General features: G+C 31.2%; 1 protein-coding gene across 2 annotated transcripts in view; it reads left to right on the forward strand.

The window, feature by feature from the left end:
* Nucleotides 1-20,583, forward strand: part of LOC129910308 (teneurin-a) — a 301,855-nt gene that overhangs the window by 174,428 nt on the left and 106,844 nt on the right. Inside the window, exons 8-11 of one of the 2 annotated variants that reach the window (XM_055987641.1) lie at nt 8,834-9,019; nt 12,488-12,634; nt 17,289-17,496; nt 19,881-19,907. In XM_055987641.1, coding sequence (XP_055843616.1) covers nt 8,834-9,019; nt 12,488-12,634; nt 17,289-17,496; nt 19,881-19,907 — 568 coding nt within the window. The remainder of the gene's footprint in view (nt 1-8,833; nt 9,020-12,487; nt 12,635-17,288; nt 17,497-19,880; nt 19,908-20,583) is intronic. The other variant, XM_055987642.1, reaches the window with a different exon arrangement.

Raw genomic sequence — 20,583 nt, forward strand, 5'->3', positions numbered from 1 at the left:
ATAGTCAAAGTATTTAGTTTAAGGACAGTTTTTAAGTTCCTTACCATCCTTCATAAAATAAGATTTGACAGAGAGGGCTAATTATTAAGACTGCTTCTTTTAAAGTTCAAACTTAACGGTATGCGATCGTTGAACTCGTTTCCACAGAAGAGTTACTCAAAAAATAAGATGTCGATGTTAAGAAAACCACACTCAAGGCATTTCCAGACAAAGCTGCAGATGGAATGAGTGGTAGTCTCAATAATTTCAATTAGGTACATTTTTTGTACTTTTCTTGTCTAGGAAGCCTTATGGTAAAAAATAGGCATGAAGAAATAATTTTTTTTGGATATCTACAACATCAACAAGTAGCAGGGTCAACAACTTTTAGGATATTGTTCTGTTTTTAGGAAAGATTCATGCAAAAGCTTTTCTGATTTGGCAATGCAAGCTTAAGTTTTATCAAAAACTGTATTATGGCCTTATCTGCCAACCTTCAAAATATTGTAATGTTTCTTCAGATTTAAAGCAAATATTGGAAATGCAGGCAAACCATCAGATCTGAAGAACTAGTTTCCAAAAGATCTCAATTGCCTTTCGCAGGCCACATAAGCTGACATTGTACCGACCCCTCGAAGAGAAACAGCTTGCAGATGTCCTCCCAAAAATAAATGCCGACTTGATAGCACTCCAGAAATTGTAAAGGCATACTTTGAAAGCTAAAAGTGCAATATTACACCTTGACTCTACACGTTAAAAAAATGTTCACTGTGGTGTATACGTCCTTTTTTGTACATTGGAAGCTTAAAGAGCAAGATTACACCCTGACTCTCCAAAATTCAAAATTCAAAAAAAAAAAAAAAAATGGAATAGTTACCAGTTTAAGAAGTACACGTTAAACAATGTACACTATGGTGTATACGTGCTTTTTTTTATTTTTGTTTAATTTTAATGAATTTCAAACATGAAAACGTAAATAGAAATATATTTCAGATCAACTGCAGCAATTAAAGGTAGCATTTTAATTTAAAAACTACACTTAAAAAAAAAAGAGTGTGTGTACACATGTACACGCGACTGAAGTTATACTTCTCATTCGGTATATGTAAATGAATTTCATTTGATATTTTTAACTTCTATTATTAAATTAATTAATCCACAATTCGTTTTTTTACATTTTTATCAAGTGAACAATAAATTAATTCTTTCATCCTCCTTGCGTCCATGTAGTTTTCAATTTATTCTGTGAAATTTACTCATGTTGTGCGGTTCAGAACGTACGGTATATGGTTAACGAAAGTAAATGAATTGCTCATAAAATGTGCGGTATGGTAATTTTATGAGAATTGTGTGTGCTTCAGCACTAGTAGTAGCAATATGGAACTTGCAGGGTTGCCACAAAGCTCAAAAGTTAGCTGAGCTTAGCTCACAGCTCAGCTCAAATTTTGAGCTAGCTCACTTTTGAGCTTTGTACCATAGCTCAGCTCATTTGAGCTGAGCTGATGGTTGAGCTGAGCCGTTGGGTGAGCTGAGCTGTCGGTGAGCTGAGCTGAGCTGTTGGGTGAGCTAAGGTAAAGTGAGCTGAGCTGAGCTGTGATGGGTGAGAGGATACATTGATTTTTATTTTTAAAGTACAATGAAATATGAAGATATTTTAAACTTTTATAAAATTATTATAATTATTTTAACACATGGATATTTTTATAAATAAGACATATCATTTTTCGTGATCTTTTCTCTTGGTTTTTTTAATGGTAAATATATTTCTATTTTTTTTTAGTAAAATATTTCTTTTTGTATCATAAAAAAAATTCCGGTACAATCCGGTTTTTCGATTTTTTTCAAAATTCCGAGAAAATCGCGTTTGAAAGTTGGGGTAAAATTTTTTTTTCGAAAAATCCCCGTATCTTTGAACGCTCCTGGAAGCTAAACCGCTTCAGAGCAATTTTTAGGAGTGATGCTAAATGATAGCTTGTGTCATGGGCCTACGCTTTGCACATTGTCAGATTTTTAAAAAATCGCCTTCCATGTTAAACCGCCACATCATGCCTATTTTTTCAGAATCGTGCCTATTTTTTTTTACTTTTAAGTTCTCCCGGTTTGAGAACGCGTAGACCTACAGGGATGGGAGTTGTACCCAAATGTAGGTTTGAGTCCCCGCTACCTTTTGGCATCAAAAATTTTATTTTCATTTTCTTCAAAATTCCGCGATATAGGCGTTGGAACGCTTTGATCTAGAGACAGGGGAGTGGTGCCATATGAAAGGTTATATTCTCAGCTACCCGAGCGAGTGGTAAAATCCGGTTTTTCGATTTTTTTCAAAATTCCGAGAAAATCGCGTTTGAAAGTTGGGGTAAAATTTTTTTTTCGAAAAATCCCCGAATCTTTGAACGCTCCTGAAAGCTAAACCGCTTGAGAGCAATTTTTGGGAGTGATGCTTAATGATAGCTTGTGTCATGGGCCTACGCTTTGCACATTGTCAGATTTTTAAAAAATCGCCTTCCATGTTAAACCGCCACATCATGCCTATTTTTTCAGAATCGTGCCTATTTTTTTTTTACTTTTAAGTTCTCCCGGTTTGAGAACGCGTGGACCTACAGGGATGAAAGTTGTACCCAAATGTAGGTTAGAGTCCCCGCTACCTTTTGGCATCAAAAAAATTTTTTTTCATTTTCTTCAAAATTCCGAGATATAGGCGTTGGAAGTTGGGGCACTCACTTTCAGCTCAGCTCAAATGAGCTAAGCTATGGTACCTAGCTCAAATTTGAGCTGAGCTGTGAGCTGAGCTGAAATGTGAGCTTTTTGCAACCCTGGCAACTTGCCACATGTAAATTACCACATGCAACTTGCCACAGGCAACTTGCCACATGTAACTTGCCACATGCAACTTGCCACATGCAACTTGCCACAGGCAACTTGCCACAGGCAACTTGCCACATACAACTTGCCACACGCAACTTGCCACATGCAACTTGCCACATACAACTTGCCACATGCAACTTGCCACATGAAACATGTTACTTGCAACGTGTTGTGTGTTTTATGTTTGCCGTACTGCGGCGTACTGCATTTTTAAATACTAAAGTACTGCCTACTCCAAAGGTAAAACGACAGCCCTGCTACCCAGGGTGATCGCGTCATAATCCCTTTGACATTCTTGTCAAAAAGTAAATTTTCATACCCACCCTCCCATAAGAAGTATAACTTCAAAAAAAGTTCACTGTGGTGTATGCGTACTTTTTTTTCGATTAGGAGCTAAAAGTGAAAGATTACTCCCTGAATTTCCAAAAATATAAAAAAAGTTTAAGATAAAACAATGTTCACTATGGTGTATACGTACTTTTTTACCATTGTTTAATTTTAATGTACATATTATTTTGAACATGAAAAGTGACAGAAATATATATATAAAGGTGGCATTTTGCAATTTCAAGGTCATTAAAATAAAAGGCATTGTAATAGGCAATAATTAATGTGTTTAAATTATTTTCACAAAAATAAGTTTCACTTTTTTAAATCGTTTTCCAATAGTATATAGTACCTAGTAATGTTCTTGAGTCATTCAGCTAAGATCAAACCATCTACTGTTTTTTTTTTTTTTGGTTTGTCTAAAAAATTTTTTATCAAATCACCCTCAATCCAAGTTTCTTTAGAAACGAATTTTTTCAAAATTTCAAATTCTAGGATGAAAGGAATACTTTAGTATTACAACTATTAGATGAAGCTTTTCAAATATTGTCAATTAAAAGATCAACAAATTTTATCACCTTTAAAAACATGTCTTTAAATATATATTTCGAAGATATACTCGTACAAACAAAAACAAAACAAAAAGTCTAATTTTAAAAAATGTTCGAACCCCTTTATGTAACCTTAGTGTCATAACTTCTTTTTCTGTAAGTCAAAACACCACTTCCAAATTGTCAAAAAAAAATACTTTCTTCCGCTTATAATCCTTTCCAAAAAAGCCTTTCCTTTTATGTATAAAGAGAGGTTTAAGGATGCATCTACACATATCTACCTACAAGCAACAAATCGTTTAGCGTGACATAACTCTTTTTTTTTCTGTTCTTCGATGCTTTGGCAGCCATACAGTATGCTAACGTTTATGCAAAATTACAATTTATTTTCATCTCAAGGATCAATCCACGCCATTCAAGTAGTTTTATCTCCTGTTTTTTTTTTTTTGCTTACATATATTTAGGTACCTAACAACTCCACATAACATACATGAAGTTACATATAGGTATATATTTTTTTTATGATGCCACCAACGCCAATGCCGCTACTGCCGCCGCCGCCAAGAACAAGACTGCAATTTGCAATAGCTGCAGTAGTAGCAACAAAAAAAAAAGAAGAGATTTCAGTTCACAAAAAAAAAAACAACATCCTGAACATCCTGTTTTCAACCTTTCTCCTATTGAAAGGACATTCAACCCATATGCAAATTTATAGTCATAGTCTGTATGAGAGAGAGTCAACGAGGACGACGATGACTACGACGAGCGAGGCTAGAACGACAACGACGACAACAACACCATCCGTAATACTGCATCGGATAAGACCTCTCATCTCGTCTCTCGAGGTAAAGACGTCAACACTTCATCTCTTGATCCTTGAAATTTGTCTACAAAATGGCAGACAAATACAACAGTAAAACGAAATAGCAAATGGGAAACAAACTTTTGGATCAGGGATAAAGAACTTAAAAAAAAAAAAAAATAACACACAACGAATTGTATAAATACATGTGCCCCTGTAGGTATATCAAACAAAATCACCAAGTATCTCTCTCTCTCCTTTGTGTGTATATACATTAATAAATTCTAATATCCTTGTTTTCTCTGTTAACTCTTCGATTTACCTCTCTATTTCTATATCCATCCGCCCAGTATACCTTTCTGCTAACTGATGTTTCTGGTAGGGACTTCAAAAGAGATTTTTTGTTTTCGTTTCGTGGGAATTCAAGGAACAAAAAAAAGGAAAAAAATCAGACTTCGTCATGGTGAAAAGGCGAAAACTTCAAAGCTTGAGTGGGTAGTTTCAATAGATATGATGATTGTAAGATTTAATTTTAAATTATTACTCCGATGATGGTGCGATGTGCTGATAGGGAAAAGCTTGCCAGAGACAAGTGGAGGATTAAAACCAGAGGAGCATTATCCTTCTTTGCGACCGCGGATGCTGCTGTTGCTATTGCTACTGCCGCTATCATCATCATCGTCATCATCAACTTTGAAGTGGGTATCATCATCACCGCCATCATCAGCATCAGCATCAGAAACCAGAGAGAAAGGAAACATCGCACCAACATCAGCAACATCAAGCTATATGGACATTTTTTTTTGTGCTGCGCCTTTCTTTAGTCCCATCGATAGATCATTCGAAAGAACGAGGTTTGACATCAATGACATTCAAGAGGAAGTGCAGATGATAAATGAGAGCCGGGTCGCTGGCGTCGTCGTCGTCGATGGTTTTTTAATGCCATTATACTATACATATAGAATAGGTATATATAAAGAAAGCCCTCCCGAAATGCCACATCTCAAAATGATCCGGGACACTTTCTATACTTGTGGTTTGGCAACCGATGACGTACCTATATAACTTATATATTTTGTATAGGATCGGAATTTTACCTGATGGCAGCCTCCCTATATTGCACCAACCATCCTTGAAAATAAAGTTACCATTACTATATGCAAACGGTGAAAGTTCAATTGGTTATTCTGATGTCTTTTCGCAGTCTTTGCGGGCATTAGTTGACTTTTTATTATCTCCTGTGCAGGAAACATTTTTCAAATCTGTCATATTCTCTCAAATTGATAAATTTCAATGTGTTGGGAGTTGAAAGGTTTTTTTAGAACAGGGTTAGATTTTGAATCAAATGAAACTGAAGGCGCACGCTGTTACAAGCCTTTAGTTAAACTATATTCTTTACATTTTTCATTTTTAATTTTTTTTTTTTGTCAATTTCAAAGGCTTACCAAATATTAATGATCCCTGTCAAAGCTAGCAATGCTTTAAAGATAAGTTTTTGGAAATCTCAGTAACTTTAATGCATGTTCTGGTTTTGATTTTATGTCAGAAGGTCTGATGTGCTAAATAATTCCTTTTAATTTGACAGGGATCCCTAGATTATCCATAGTTTTCACGGTATAACTATAGCTCCGCTTACTTTGAACTGCCAGAAATAGCTTTAACAAACGTTAGTGCTTACACAAATATTTCTTGCAAGGATTCTATTCTATAATTTCCTGCATTTATTCGGCAGTATTTTTGAAATCAAACACATCAACACCTTCTTCGGTAATATCATGAAAACAAGCTCATTTCGAGTCAAACAAGGGTTTTTTTCTCTATTATTTCAGCGATTTTCTGTAGGTTCTTCTACGGCAACTTTCTTGATAACAAAAATATTTCGAGTCAAGCCAAGATGCTAGTTTAGTGAATTCGCGTATATCTTCGACAGTATTCTTGACAAACGAAGCATAATTTTTTCAGCGGTAGTTCACCGAATAATAGTATTTTTTCCACAGTAATCTTGACTACAAGTACTTTACAGGTTAAACGAAAATTTTTTGAGCGGTATTTCAGCGAATACCCGAATTTCTTTGGCAGATTTATTGATAAATTAATAAGTAGTGAAGGGAACTATCGAATGATTTGAACTATCGATAGTTAATAACTGAATGATTTGAACTATCGAATAGTTCATTCATTTATTCATTCGAATAAAAACTATCGAATAAAACTATCTAATAAAAACTATCGAATAAAACTATCGAATAAAAACTATCGAACAAACTATCGAATAAACTATCGAATAAACTATCGAATAAACTATCGAATAAAAACTATCGTATAAAAGAACTATTCAAATGAAAAAACTATCGTTTAAGAAAATTATTTGAATGAAAAAACTAACGTTCAGAAAACTATTGGAATGAAAAAACTATCGTATAAAAAAAACTATTCGAATGAAAATAGTAACTAGACTATTCGAATGAAAAAACTATCGAATGAAAAACTATTCGAATCAAAATAGTAACAAAACTAGCGAATGAAAAAACTATTCGAATGAAAATAGTAACTAAGTGAATGAATGAATGACTTAAAACTATCGAATGAATGAATATTTTACAACTATCGATAGTTTGATAGTTTTTATTCGATAGTTCCCATCACTAGTAATAAGCCAATAAATTTGTCACAAAAATGAGGGCTGGCGTTGGAAAAAGTCCTATGATGCTAGTTTCCAAACGCTGAAATATCAAATAGAGCTCTTAATCTTGCACAATCTATTCGGTCCAGGAGTATTTTCGTATAAATATTGTATTTCGATTAAGTTCAACTATCAGAAGCTTAGCAAAACTTTTGTTTTTACGAAAATTGATAAGATTAGCTCCGTATTCGGAAGTTATATGTATTTTCCAATTACTACTTTTGTATGAAAAACTTCTTCGTTTCAAATCTTAGCAATGAAATCCTTAATTTAGAACTTAATGTCGTTCTTTCAGAATTTTTTAGAGTCTTGGGGAGAGGATTGTAATACTTGAAAAACTTCAAGAACTTTTTTAACTCTTCCCTTGACCATCGGATTTTTCTCACCTATTTGGCGTTTTCCATAAAAGATGTCACAAAACTTGACCTTTTGCTAGCTAAGAATTCGCTCAGGAGCATTGTCATACCGAATTTGATTTTGGTGAAAGTTTTCTATCTCGGAAAACGTCTTTAAGTTTTGGAATTATTTAGTCTTTAATATTGGAAATTCTTCTTCTTTTTTTCGACGGTTATTTTGATCTTAAATTGTACTACAACTGTGCCGCTTTACTCTTTCATTTTAAAGCTTCACCTGATTGGGGAGGGGGAGGATTATTCAGTTTCAGCTTAGAAATTGCAGATTTGTTCCATACCTAAAACCTAGTCCTTGCATTATTCCACACTTAGGCTATTTAATGTCTATCTATTTAATGTCTTATAATATTGCTCTTTAAACAGGATGTTCAACCAACTGATCCAACTAGCTCCTTCAATATCATAAATACGGCCCTGTGTCCATTCATAGTATACTTTTAGGATACTAAATATAGATAATGTACCTCTATGATATACGAGTATGTATATTTTGCAAGCCTTTGCCAGCATCCGAACTGAATAAATGTTATAGAAGAAGAAAAAGAAATGAAGAGACTATATGCACTTGTCTGCTTTACCATTATGTGCATGATTGATATGGTCGAGACGATATTGCATTTGTTACAGAAAATTTCTTTAGAATCTTTGTTAAATTGTCCCGACATGAAGTCGTCGTCGTTGTGTATAGTCGTCATCACCATTTCGTTGTCTTATACACATAGCACTGTCGACAAAGACGACGACGGAAGACAACGACGACGACGAAGAAGACGGACGCAGCTGTCAGGACCAATTCCAATACGGAAATGAAAAATTTAATCAAATCCATCTGACTAATCAGGCACACCCGCACACACTTACAAAAAACACACTCACACTCATTCACACACATCCTTATTCTATACTTGAAGTTGAAATAAAAAAAAAAAAAAAAAAAACGAGAATATTGCAGGATATTATAGTGATGGCGCAACATATAAGAGTGACTGATGATTGTTGCATGGAGCATAGCAAAAGAGAGAGAGTGAGAAATTTTAATTTCAAATAACCTTTTATATCTACAGAATTTAACGTTTTCAGTCTTTTCTTTTTTTTTTATTTGACTTTATAAGAGTATACTCAAAAAGATAGATACATGTTATAGAATTATTTTTATAGTGTACAGTATTATATGGGAATGTATTAAAAATTTAACCATAATCTTTTCTCTTTATAGCTGTCTGTAGTTTGGATTGTGGACCAAATGGCGTTTGTGAATCGGGTAAATGTCGTTGTAATACTGGCTGGACGGGCAATCTATGCGATCAGCTACCATGCGATGCCAGATGTTCCGAACATGGTCAATGTAAAAACGGAACTTGTGTATGCTCACAAGGATGGAATGGAAGACATTGCACTTTACGTATGTATCTATATTATGTTTATCCTTACAAAAAATAAAATCAATTTAATTTAGAATATTATTTTTTATAGCCAAGAATTATTTTGATTATTTATTAGTGATTTTGATAATATTTTTACTAGAAAATATATTTTAGATTGTGGTAGAAGAGTAATCATTTTTTTTTTTCATTTTTTAACATTGCTCACTTACCTAGCATAAATCTATTGATTTCTGGGAGCTGTAACATAATGTAACATAACGTAATATAATGTAACGTAGCGTAACGCAATGTAACGTAACGTGATTTCAAGTAACGTTAAGTAACATTACTTAATGCAACGTAACGTGACGTAACGTAAAGTAAAAAATTACCTATGCGGTCGAATTACAGCATACGTTCGTTAACGTATGGTTGCTATGTGTGCTACTGATTAAATAGAGGCAGAAATAGTCAAACCGTTAACGTATGATCGTAATCGTGTGCCGTGATTCGACCCCTGATTTTTTGTGGTCGCTACGAAGAGAACTTGTAGAAACGAAGCGATTGCTTTCCTTTTTTGAAAATTTGTGTATTTTTAACGGGCTCACAAAATTTCAGACCACAGTTATTTTTGACTGTTTTAGTCGTAGATTTTGTAGAGATGAAGCTATCATTTTTTTTGAAAATCGGTCCGTTACTACGGCTTGGCAGAAGGCCAAAATTTCAGACGACTATTTTGTCTAAGACGTCGCTTTAAGGGTATACAAAAAAAAAAAAAAATCAATATTTATTCAAGGCAAAGCAATAGACTTACAATTTTTTTAAATTAAGGAAAATTAAGGTGTGGGAGTTAGAGATGTTTGTCTGGAAGAAAGAAAATGGCGAAAAGTATTTTGATGTCTTTTCTAACGTTTAAACCTTATTTCACTTCCGCCGTTAGCAAACATTTAGACGCCCAACAGCCATCTACCCCTTTTACTAAATTCGATGTCACACTGTATACAATTTATGTTCGTATACCAACTTTAACCATTTTAAATAGGTTAAATCCTTTATAATGTGTTTTGCCCCAACATTTCTTCCATGACTGTCAATTTAAAATATACAATTTTAGACAATTATTGGCATATTGAATTTAGAGATGTCACTCAACTGTATATAAACATATAACATAAGTAACCTCAAGCTATGTGCAAGTAAATGTGTAAATATTCCATTACACAAGAACTAAAGCAGGACTTTCTCTAAACTTGGCCGCAGTCAGTAGAATTTTAGCACGAAATCAATTTTTCATCGTCTTCATCCCCCCAGAGTATACATCTATGGGGATAAACATCATGACTATACACAAAGTTATCTGTTCCTTTTTGGTTTCGTGCTAAGGTTTGTAGTTGTTGTTTTTCTTCGAAAAAATGTAAGTTGACACATGTTATATAGGTATGCCAACCACTTCTTAAAAAAAAAGAAAGCAGCCTGTCGATGCCTTTTCTCCTTCCCTTTATCCCAAGAGTATGTTTTTTTATTTTTTTTTTCCTGGAATAATACCTACCAAACATTGCAGACACAAAATGTATGAACATTTTTGTAGCGAATTCCTAAAACAAAATAGAAAATTGTCAAAACCACGAAAAATGCCAAATAGAAGTCGAGAAAGGACAAAATTCTGCTGACTAGTCATACCAGCAATAAAAAAAAAAAACGAAACAAAACAAAAAAAAATGGACAGAGAAGCCATCTCTTTTTGAAAAGTTTATGCAGTAATCGCGAAAAAATATCTAACAACACCAAGTTGTTGTTGGGAAATTATTTTTTTTTTCTACCCAATATTTTGTCAAACACAAAAAAATGCTGGCATAGCACCTAGGCATAGGACACCCTCAAAAAACCCAAAATACAAAAAAAAAAATTCTAACGAGCCTAGAAGTTATTCTCGTTTTTTGCAAGGATGCCCTTTACAGGACATTCCTCTATACTCTTCCTTCGTTTTTAATATTTTTTTTTTGTCTTTTACTCGCGACATGATACGACATTTTTGGTTGATCTAATTTTTTGCGCTGGTTTTGTGAAGGTATATGTATTTTTTGTTTTTTTTTTTATTTTTGTTTTGCTTTTAAAATTTGCAATTCATTTTGCAACAAGGTACAGTGACATTTTATATTTCCCACTTTTTTTTATAATATCGTATAGATACTGTTATACAGATGATAATGTTCTATAGAAGGATACATGTTGTTTTTGAAAACAGTACACAACAAAAAAAAAAAACACATCAACCTAAGGATAATCTAATTTACAAGATATTTTCTGGTGGTTTTTAGATTGTCCCCATTGAATTTTTTTTATTACAATTTTTTTTCGTACTTTAACGTTCACATTCAGTTTTATGTTAACGTTTTCTCTTATGAAATTTAATAAAAATAAAAAGATGTATATTGTATCGTTATAAAACAGTCAAAATAGCGTATTTAGTAATAAAGTTTTTAATCTTTATAGATTTAGAAAAAAACAAACGAAATAAAAACAAAGAGGAATATAAATATTATAACCTTAAAAAATCATTTTTCTTGAAAAAAAAAAAAAAAAAAATACACCATTAAAAAGCTTACAAATTTTCCTTAAGAATAAAGTTATAGGTAGTTAAATTTTTAAAATAATTTATTCAAAACAATCATTTTTATGAAAAATGCAAAAAAAAATCTTTTTTTCTTCTAACACCATTAAATCCTTATTTTTATTGTAACTTATAATAATATTTTATATCATCTGAAAGCTTATTATTTCACCTTTTATATGACCCTTAAATCATATATCTAAGATGCCTTCAAAAAAACTAAGAATTTTGTAAAGCCAACCATGTAAGGTAATATTATCAGCATTCGTATTAAAATTAAATCAAATTTGTGTGTGCTCTAGATCAAAAGATATAACGTGTTTGGAAAATGAACATATTTTCACCGTTATTTCAGGATTTTGAATATGAAATTAATTGAATAATTGTACAGTTATAGTTTATTCTATTAGATATCTACATCTACAGTATAAATTTCATTAATCTATCTTTAAAACAAAAAAAAGTTATAATCAATTGATTTTTCCTGTCGCTTTTTTCATTTCATCACTACGATACTAAATGAATTTTTACTTCAAAAACTTAAAATGTGGTATTGGCTCTTATGTAGAGTTAATTTTTAGGTAGCTGTGGAAATACCATCAGCAAATTCTATTCTTATTTTATTGAACTGAGGTTATTAAGTCGTATCACAAATAAAAACTTTAAATCATTTATACCAGATTTCTACTGTTACAAGTGAAAGATGCATGTGTTCATTGTATACACAGGTATTTGTTTTTTATGAATGTGCTTTTCGTAAAATCTAGCTATTTTTTTTATTTTCATTTAAACTTGGTTGAAGGTTCTTGATTTTTTTATTTTGTTTTCCAGTATTTATTTTTCGCTGGTATATTTGCTATAAAACACTTTTCTCTTCAATGTTTTTTTTTTGCAGCTGGCTGTGAAAATGGTTGTTCGAGACATGGTCAGTGCACTTTGGAGGATGGTGAATATCGATGTGATTGCATTGAAGGATGGGCTGGCTCAGACTGTTCAATTGCACTGGAAATGAACTGCAAGGACAATATTGATAATGATAACGGTACGTATACTACATATTGCACACTCATAAAATATTTATTATGAATTTTTTTTTTGTTATTTGAGATTATTGAAGTTATTTCTGGTCATAAAAAAAAATAAAGTTCTTGAATGAGTTTTGTTATACGAATTTAAATTGTTTATTAAATTGCTTGCGAATCAACTTTAGGGTGGAAATAAGATCTTTTAAGTTAAAAAAAAAGTATTTTATGCAGTTTGTAATTAAAATAGACTTTTACTCAAATTGTAAAAATCCCCCCTCGTGAATTTAAATTGAAAAAAAAAGGTTAGTCATACGCCATACATCACTTTTTCAATAATAGTCCGATTTAAGCCAATCTTAAAGGTTTAAACAACCAAACTGCGTTCATTTGTGATAAAAACAAAAATGACGCTGAAAAAACGTCAGAAATGATACATATTAGAGGGTTAAAAAAGTGTCTAATGTAAACACGAATGTCGAAAAAAAACTCGGTTATTCGAAACTTTCCAAAAAATCTGTCTAATCTCCACACAAACCAGACTAACCAAATCCGCCATACCTAATTCTCAAAAATCCTCTTCAAATCCCTTATGTACACATACACACCAATAAATATAATGTGCTATATAACTTAAGTTGCAATCCAAAAAACCACAAAGAAAATAAGCAATTTTCTATAAGCCTTTTCACTTATTCTTCAAATGATTGTTAAAAGGATTATGTAGTACATGCCACAGACAATATGCCTTTGCTATAGACAAACCAACTTGCGGATACGGATATCTTAAGTTTCAATTGGTGCGAGACTTTTCAAAAACCATAACACAAAAACAACATATACAAGTGCATACATACATACATGTATAATAAAAAGAAAACAATATAAAAATTGTACACACACACACAAACAAAAATAAAATATACAAGAAGTAGTGTATGTTTCTACCTTTTATCCTCTGAGTATATTGTACGATTGGCATTTATTTCCTCTATACAATCTTTAGAAAACCATCATCACCCCACCATATCACCCTACCGCCATTCTTTCACCATGGCAGCCAGCAACAACAAAAACAACAATAAAAAAAAAACAACAAGTTTCCGCATTCCTCTACAACTTCTTGAGTGCATTCTCAATAGCGATGTCAAGCACAGTTGGGGACCTCGTCCTGAGTGGGTTGCAGAACCTGCATTTAAATTGATTTCAATTTTGGTTTTCCTCCCCTTGATGCCGATGTTGTTGACGACGACGGCAGAGGAACTGGCACCGATGACAAAACAAAACCAAAACGAAAAAAAACACACTCACTCACACCTTTTGAATTAGTCCTCGAAACTTAATGTTTGACATCTTTCTATTCGCCGTAAAAAAGGGGGGGAATGGTTGCTTTGGCTTTCGATATATGCTTAAGATCCGCTATCTATATCTCTGGGGTTTGTGTTGTGCTCCTTGAATTGAAAGAGTGTCAGGTGGGAAAAACAAAACACTCACCATATTGAAGGACCCTAAGGAGGAGGGTGTTACACCACTCCATATATATACTACCACCCCTTATCGCATATCGTATCTACCTTGCATACCTCATTCACGCTTAAACACGACATGACAATAAGAAGCAGCTTTTTATTGGAGGTCGAGGATCCTTCAAAGGATATTCAAGGGTTCATCGATTGCTGTGCGCTACCATTCATTATTTCCTCCAGTGGGCTCGTATTATTTGATACACTTTTGTGTTGTGTTCAATATTGGAAAGAAACAAAAAAAAAACAGGGGAAAGAGAAGAGAGGGTAAACAACAATTCCTTCCGGCTACCTACACATTGCATACATGAGGTCAAAGAAGAGATTCTTAGAAGAAGAAGCTCTTTTCATATACCAATTAACAAAAAAGGATACTCATCGTTGAACGATTTACAGCAGCACAATGTACAGGCTGTATGTGGAGGTAGTGGAAAACTACTAGAAAATGCTCTACTGAAAAACGGTACCAGGGGATACTGACTGCTATACTCTTGTTGGCTTGCTTTTGAACCAACTCTTCTCACATACCTAAGGGAAAACCAGGAGTGAATTCCTTTCATACCATTTTGCACTGTGTGTCAATAGCGAACAGTTTCTTCCTGGATGATGGGGTACAGAATGAAATTTGTTCGGAAATGGAAAATTTTCTGAATAGCAGAGTTGTTTCCTTCACTTTTGTATTTTTGTGTATGTGAGTGTGTATATTTGTGTTTGGTTGGTTGGTGGGTTTAAATTCTTTTTTTTTTAACAAGAAGTTTTTTTTTTTTTATTTTATTTCTTTACTTAATTTTCGTTTTTGCAATGCTGAAAGCCCACAAGGACACCAAAATGGATTCTCCGTTCGGTGTTGTGAAAACCTTCGAGTCGCCTAAGTTTTCCGAAATCCATTTAGAAATACTTCTCTCAGCATTTTTCAGTTTGCAGTCAGTCAGCAGCATAGAATAGCGCAGAGTTGTAGAGCAAAGTCTTGGCACTTGTGGGAGTCAGTAGTAGAAGGCGATACGTAAAGCAAGCATAAGGATGTATGTTTCCAATGACGACAAACTATAGAACTACAACTGCAACAACGACTAAGAATTTTTCTTCTATTTCTATATTTTTTTTTTCTAGTATTTTCTTTCTGTTTTTTTTTTTTTTTTTTTTTTTGATATATCGAATATCCTTGTTTATTCTGCTTTCCATTTTTGTTTGCACACAATTTGAGCACAAAGCGAGTTTCAGTTGTCAAATAACACAACACATTGCAATTTCGATTTTAAATTCGCTTGGATTGCTTCTCGAATAGTGTGTATACCTACAGTAGTAGGATACCCATCAGCACAGGATACCAGGGGGACCATCCAAGGACCTTATAACAGAAGTATAGGTACCCTTCTGTTATGTATATATGGTATTTATGTATATTTGCGCGCTATACCAGTGAAACATGATTTCGTTTGGTTTGTTCTCATGCTCTAGTAAGTTTTTTTCTCTCTCTCTCTTTCTCTATTGAATGACTTAACTAAAAACAAGCACGATTTGGTATTCATGGTTTTTAATCATTCGACCGCAACGTGCTCACAATCACAATACACACATAAATGTCGTGGTCACTTTTATGTTCAGGATCTTCGAACGAATAACCACAATTATTATTGTTATTGATTGGGAAAATATTTTGTTGTTGTTTTTTTTTTTTTTTTTTATTTTTATTTTTACGAAACAATATCGGTCAGAAAGGTTAAGAGTTGAAATATATAAGAGTGTATTTTTGTAGCTCATATGTAATTGGAAGAATGGTCAAATAACCCTTGGAACTGGAACTTGTTGATTTAGCATGATTTTTTTTTTGTTTTTATTTTTTTTTTTTGGGTGGTCCAGGGTGGTCAAGTGCTTGTTCACATCATATTTTGTTTACTTCGCTTAAATGTTTTTCTTTCATTTAATATTTCAGTTTGATATTATTTATTGGCATACATGCTATTCCTTTGCAAGTTCACTGTTTCTCAATGAACTTGCACTTTTTTTTATTCAATCTCTAGTTTTTTTTTTTAAACTGCGTTTTGAACTTTTTTTCATTAGGTATTTTTTTTAAATTTTTGTCGGGCGGTGAATACCTACTCTTATATTATTATTTTTGTAAGAATCAGCTCCAGTTAGCGACCAGAAGTTAATTATTGATACTTTTTCTGTAATTGTGTCGTTAATTTTTAAGCAGATGCTAAGGTAGGCAATGGTCTTAAATCAATCATATCAACTCTTTTACCCGGGTGCATAATTGACCTTGACATCTCCAACGTTAGATTTGTAGCTCATATCAACTCTCGTTCTTATAACGCCACAAGTTCTTGTGATTATAACCCGTTTAGTTGGCTTGAATTTAAAATGCCTTTTATTAGTGTTTAGGCTCGTTTTAAAGCCAAACTTAAAATATAAACAATAATAACTTCTAAATTGTCTCTCTCACCATCTCATAGCTCTCTTTGACGCGCAAATTTTGGTATATCACACTCAATATATTGAAAAAAGTGCCTTTAGACCCGTTTTGATTGTAAACGTCACAATTACAGTCGAAGATTCGTTTACCTACTATTACACCCCAGTGATACGCATTATTAACTTGATTCATTTTCATTCAAAATCCTGTTAAACCATCAATATTCTTTTCGCCTTCGGATATGCAACAATTTTCACTAACAGTTGATATCGCTATGAATTTGGTTATTTATTAGAGCATATCGGGTGGGATTAAGATTCGGTTTGATTTTCTACAACAAAATTTTTTTTTAGGTAGAAATAGGTTAGTAGTAAAAATTAAGTCTGGTTTATCAAAAATCAAGACGCCGGACGTCGACTTTTGTCAAATATGAATGTACATGTACATTAGCAAGTAAGCGTGCAAAATTATGGCGAATAAAGAGGTATTAACCTGACTCAAAGAAAACGTAATATTTTTTTTTGTCAGTAATTCATACATTTCACTCTGAAAAAAAATCAAATTTTTACAAATTCAAATTTTTTGTTATTAATTTTTTATCACAAAAAAGGTTCCCAAATGCAATTTTTTTGAACAAAATACTTTTATAGGTACTAAAGTCATTCACAAGAAATTGTGTTTCTATTTGAAAATGGCTTATTTAATCTTTTCATTTTCGTTTTTTTTTTTCTTTAGATGGCATGACTGATTGTTCCGACAGTGAATGCTGTTCCCATCCAGCATGTTCCGAACACATAATGTGTCTATCATCAAATGATCCAGTTGAAGTACTTCTCCGCAAACAGCCACCATCAGTAACAGCTTCATTCTATCAACGAGTTAAATTTCTAATTGAAGAAAACTCAGTTCAATCATATGCCCACATGGATGAATACAGCGAAAAGTAAGTCAATCAGTTTTCATTTTTTCTTATATTACAATATCAACATAAATTTTTATTCGAAATTGATTAATAGTACATTTAATGGAAAAATATCATATAAAAAAAAAACAAAAAAAAAAAAATATTCATATCTTAACATTTTAAAGTTAATTTAAAAAAAAAAGAAACTATATATTTTTTTCATAATTAACTTTACCTTTATTATGAAAAGTGCACCTTAGTGTAATCAAAATATTTAATTTTATTACAAAAAAAAAAAAAAAAATATAGAAATATTTTAAATGGTGCAATGAAGAGAAAAAGCTCAAATTTAATTTTAAGTTTTTGATTATATTTGTTTTTTCTTATAAAAGTGAAAGTAATATTACTTTTTTTCAAAAAAAAAAAAAAAAAAAAAAACACATTTAATATCAAACCCTCAATCACATCCTTTCAATCCTGCCCCGTTCCCCTCAATGTCGTCTATCATTTTATTTCATAAAAAAAAGTCAAACTAATAATATTGTTTGTATTAAAATAAAAATAAAAAAAAGAAAACAAAAACACAAAGTTGAACCTATTTACACAATAAAAAAAAAAAGAACTTAATTGTTTGAAATATATTTTTGTTTTTTTTATGTTGGTTTTTATTTCATATTTATTTCTTTGCTTTTCTGTTCAAATTGAATTAAGATAAAAAAAAAAATAAACAAAAAAAATTATTTCTTGTTATTTGAGCTTTTTCTTTTCTTGCCTTTGCATTAGGAAAGCCATTTTGACATTTTCAACTTATTTTTATATATTTGTTTTATTTTATGTATGTTTCTTCTATTATTTATTTGTTTAATTTTGTGTTTAAAAATAGGTTCAAACAATGAGGATCTTAATATTTAAAAAATATATATATATATTAAATCAAATACAGAATGATAGCACTTCATTGAGTATGTGTGTTGTCTAATGTTTAACCTCCTTGTGTTCGTCTAACCCCTCTTCATGCGCATATAAAAAAAAATACTAAAACGTAACAAATACAAAAAAAATCTACGAAAAAAATCTTTATATATACAAAAAACAGGCTTAAATGAATTTATTTTAATTTAATTTTGGTTAAATTTTATTTATATAATTAATTTTAAGGATTAATTTTAAAATTTTGGTTATGTTTGAAATTACAAAAAAAAAAAAAAATGCAAATCGTTTAGTCAACCTTTTTGCGTGTTATTTTATTTCGGAGATAGTTACTATCTTTAGTCTAAAATGAGTCCTTTATACCTTATTTGCTTGCGATAATTTTGTTCGTTTAATATTTATTTTGTTTGTGTGATCCTTTCATTTTAGTTTTAGTTCGATGAATTTATAAACACTTTTGTTTTTATCTTTCAATTTAGAGATATTTTTTTTTTTTAATTTAATTTTTGATATTTAAAACTTTTCCCCTCAAAATGGGCCGATGAACATCAACAAGACTTCGTGTGTCCTTTTTTGTTGTTGTAATTATTTTCTTTTCAACAATTTTAATGTCCAAAAAAAAAAAAAAACTCTGATATTCGTATGCAGAGTGAAGAAAAAAAAAACTTAACAACTTTAATGTACTATATATGCTTTACAAGGACTTGAAACAACTATCGTACCATCACAATATTGCAGTTTACTTATATATATTTTAAAAACTTGAAGTTCACTTCTTGTTTGTCTGTCTTTAATACTCTAAATAGAGATTAAACTTTCATTTGATATACATACTAACATACTTATATAAGCAAGAGTGCAGCGTGTGAGTGTTTTGTATTTGTCTTAAATGTGTGTCTTTTTTTGTTTTTATATTAATTTATGTTTAGTTGAATTTTGTTATTATTTTTTTTTTTTTTTATTTTAAAAAAATTTACTTGAAATGACTGATGTTACCAAAATTTAATTTCATGTCGGAAATGCATTCCAAAAAAATATAACAAATAATCACTTAAAGTGACGTAAATTTTAAAACAATTTCAAAAAAATATCAATTTTGCTGTATATCAGCAAAAAAAAAAAGCTTAGGTTATTTAAATTTGATTTTTGTTTTATTTCATTTTTTTTTTATAAAATGATCTTTTTCTTTTCCTGTTAAACTAAAACTGACAAAGCTTAGGTTTTGCAAAAAAAAAAAAATCAATTTCTATATAATAACAAAATAAAAAAAAAAAAAATGCAAAATTTTTGTGTTGTTTACTTAACTTTTTTCCTTTTAATTTTTGTCCTGTCTTTTGTGTCCCTGTTGCTGTGGCTCGAAACTTCATGTTATGTGACAAAATCAACTGAATTAACAATAAAATAAAAATATTCGAAATACTAACAAAAAATATCATGCCAAAAAAAAAAAAACAAAAAAACTTAAATAAAAAATCAAAATAATCACCAAATAGTCTATTCTGGAGTTCCTTTACACCGTGGTAAGTCTGAATGACTGTTACAGAAAAACAAATCAATCGAACACAAATTATGATAAAAAAAAAATTATAAAAAAAAAAAACAATACAAACAGATACACTTTTTGTGTTTAAGTTTTTTATAAACTGCCGGTAAACGAATTTCAAAAAAAAAAAAAAAATTACGCACGATTTCCACCAACTTATTTTAAATTTTTTTTGATTTCCTTTTTTCGCATCCAAATGTACAGAAAAATTAAATCACAATTTTCTTTGAGTTCCTCATCATCAAATATTTTCCAAGAAATAAATTATTTTTGTTTCTAAACTTTCACCTGTAAAATAATTTTTTTTTTAAACTTTATTTTTCTCAAACCCCCTTTTGTGGTATAATACATTTTGCAAACAAATTTATTATTTTAACGTGTTTTGTGTTAGTGCCAAATAAATGTGTGTGTTATTTTTTTAAATTTTATTTAATCAGTAGAAAAAATATAGTTTTTGCAGAATTTTTATTTTTTTGTATTAAAAAATAAATTATGTTTAACTAACACAAGAAAATTACTTAAATTGTTTTTAATTGTTCAGTTTTTTGTTTGAATATATTTTTTTTCTTTTACGATTTAAAATAAAAAAAAAAAAATAAAAACTAAATCAGAAGGGAGATATTCAATCACAACAACAAAAAAGTTCACATAAT

The sequence above is a fragment of the Episyrphus balteatus genome, chromosome 2, assembly GCF_945859705.1.
Source record: "Episyrphus balteatus chromosome 2, idEpiBalt1.1, whole genome shotgun sequence".
Classification (NCBI taxonomy): Eukaryota; Metazoa; Arthropoda; class Insecta; order Diptera; family Syrphidae; genus Episyrphus; species Episyrphus balteatus.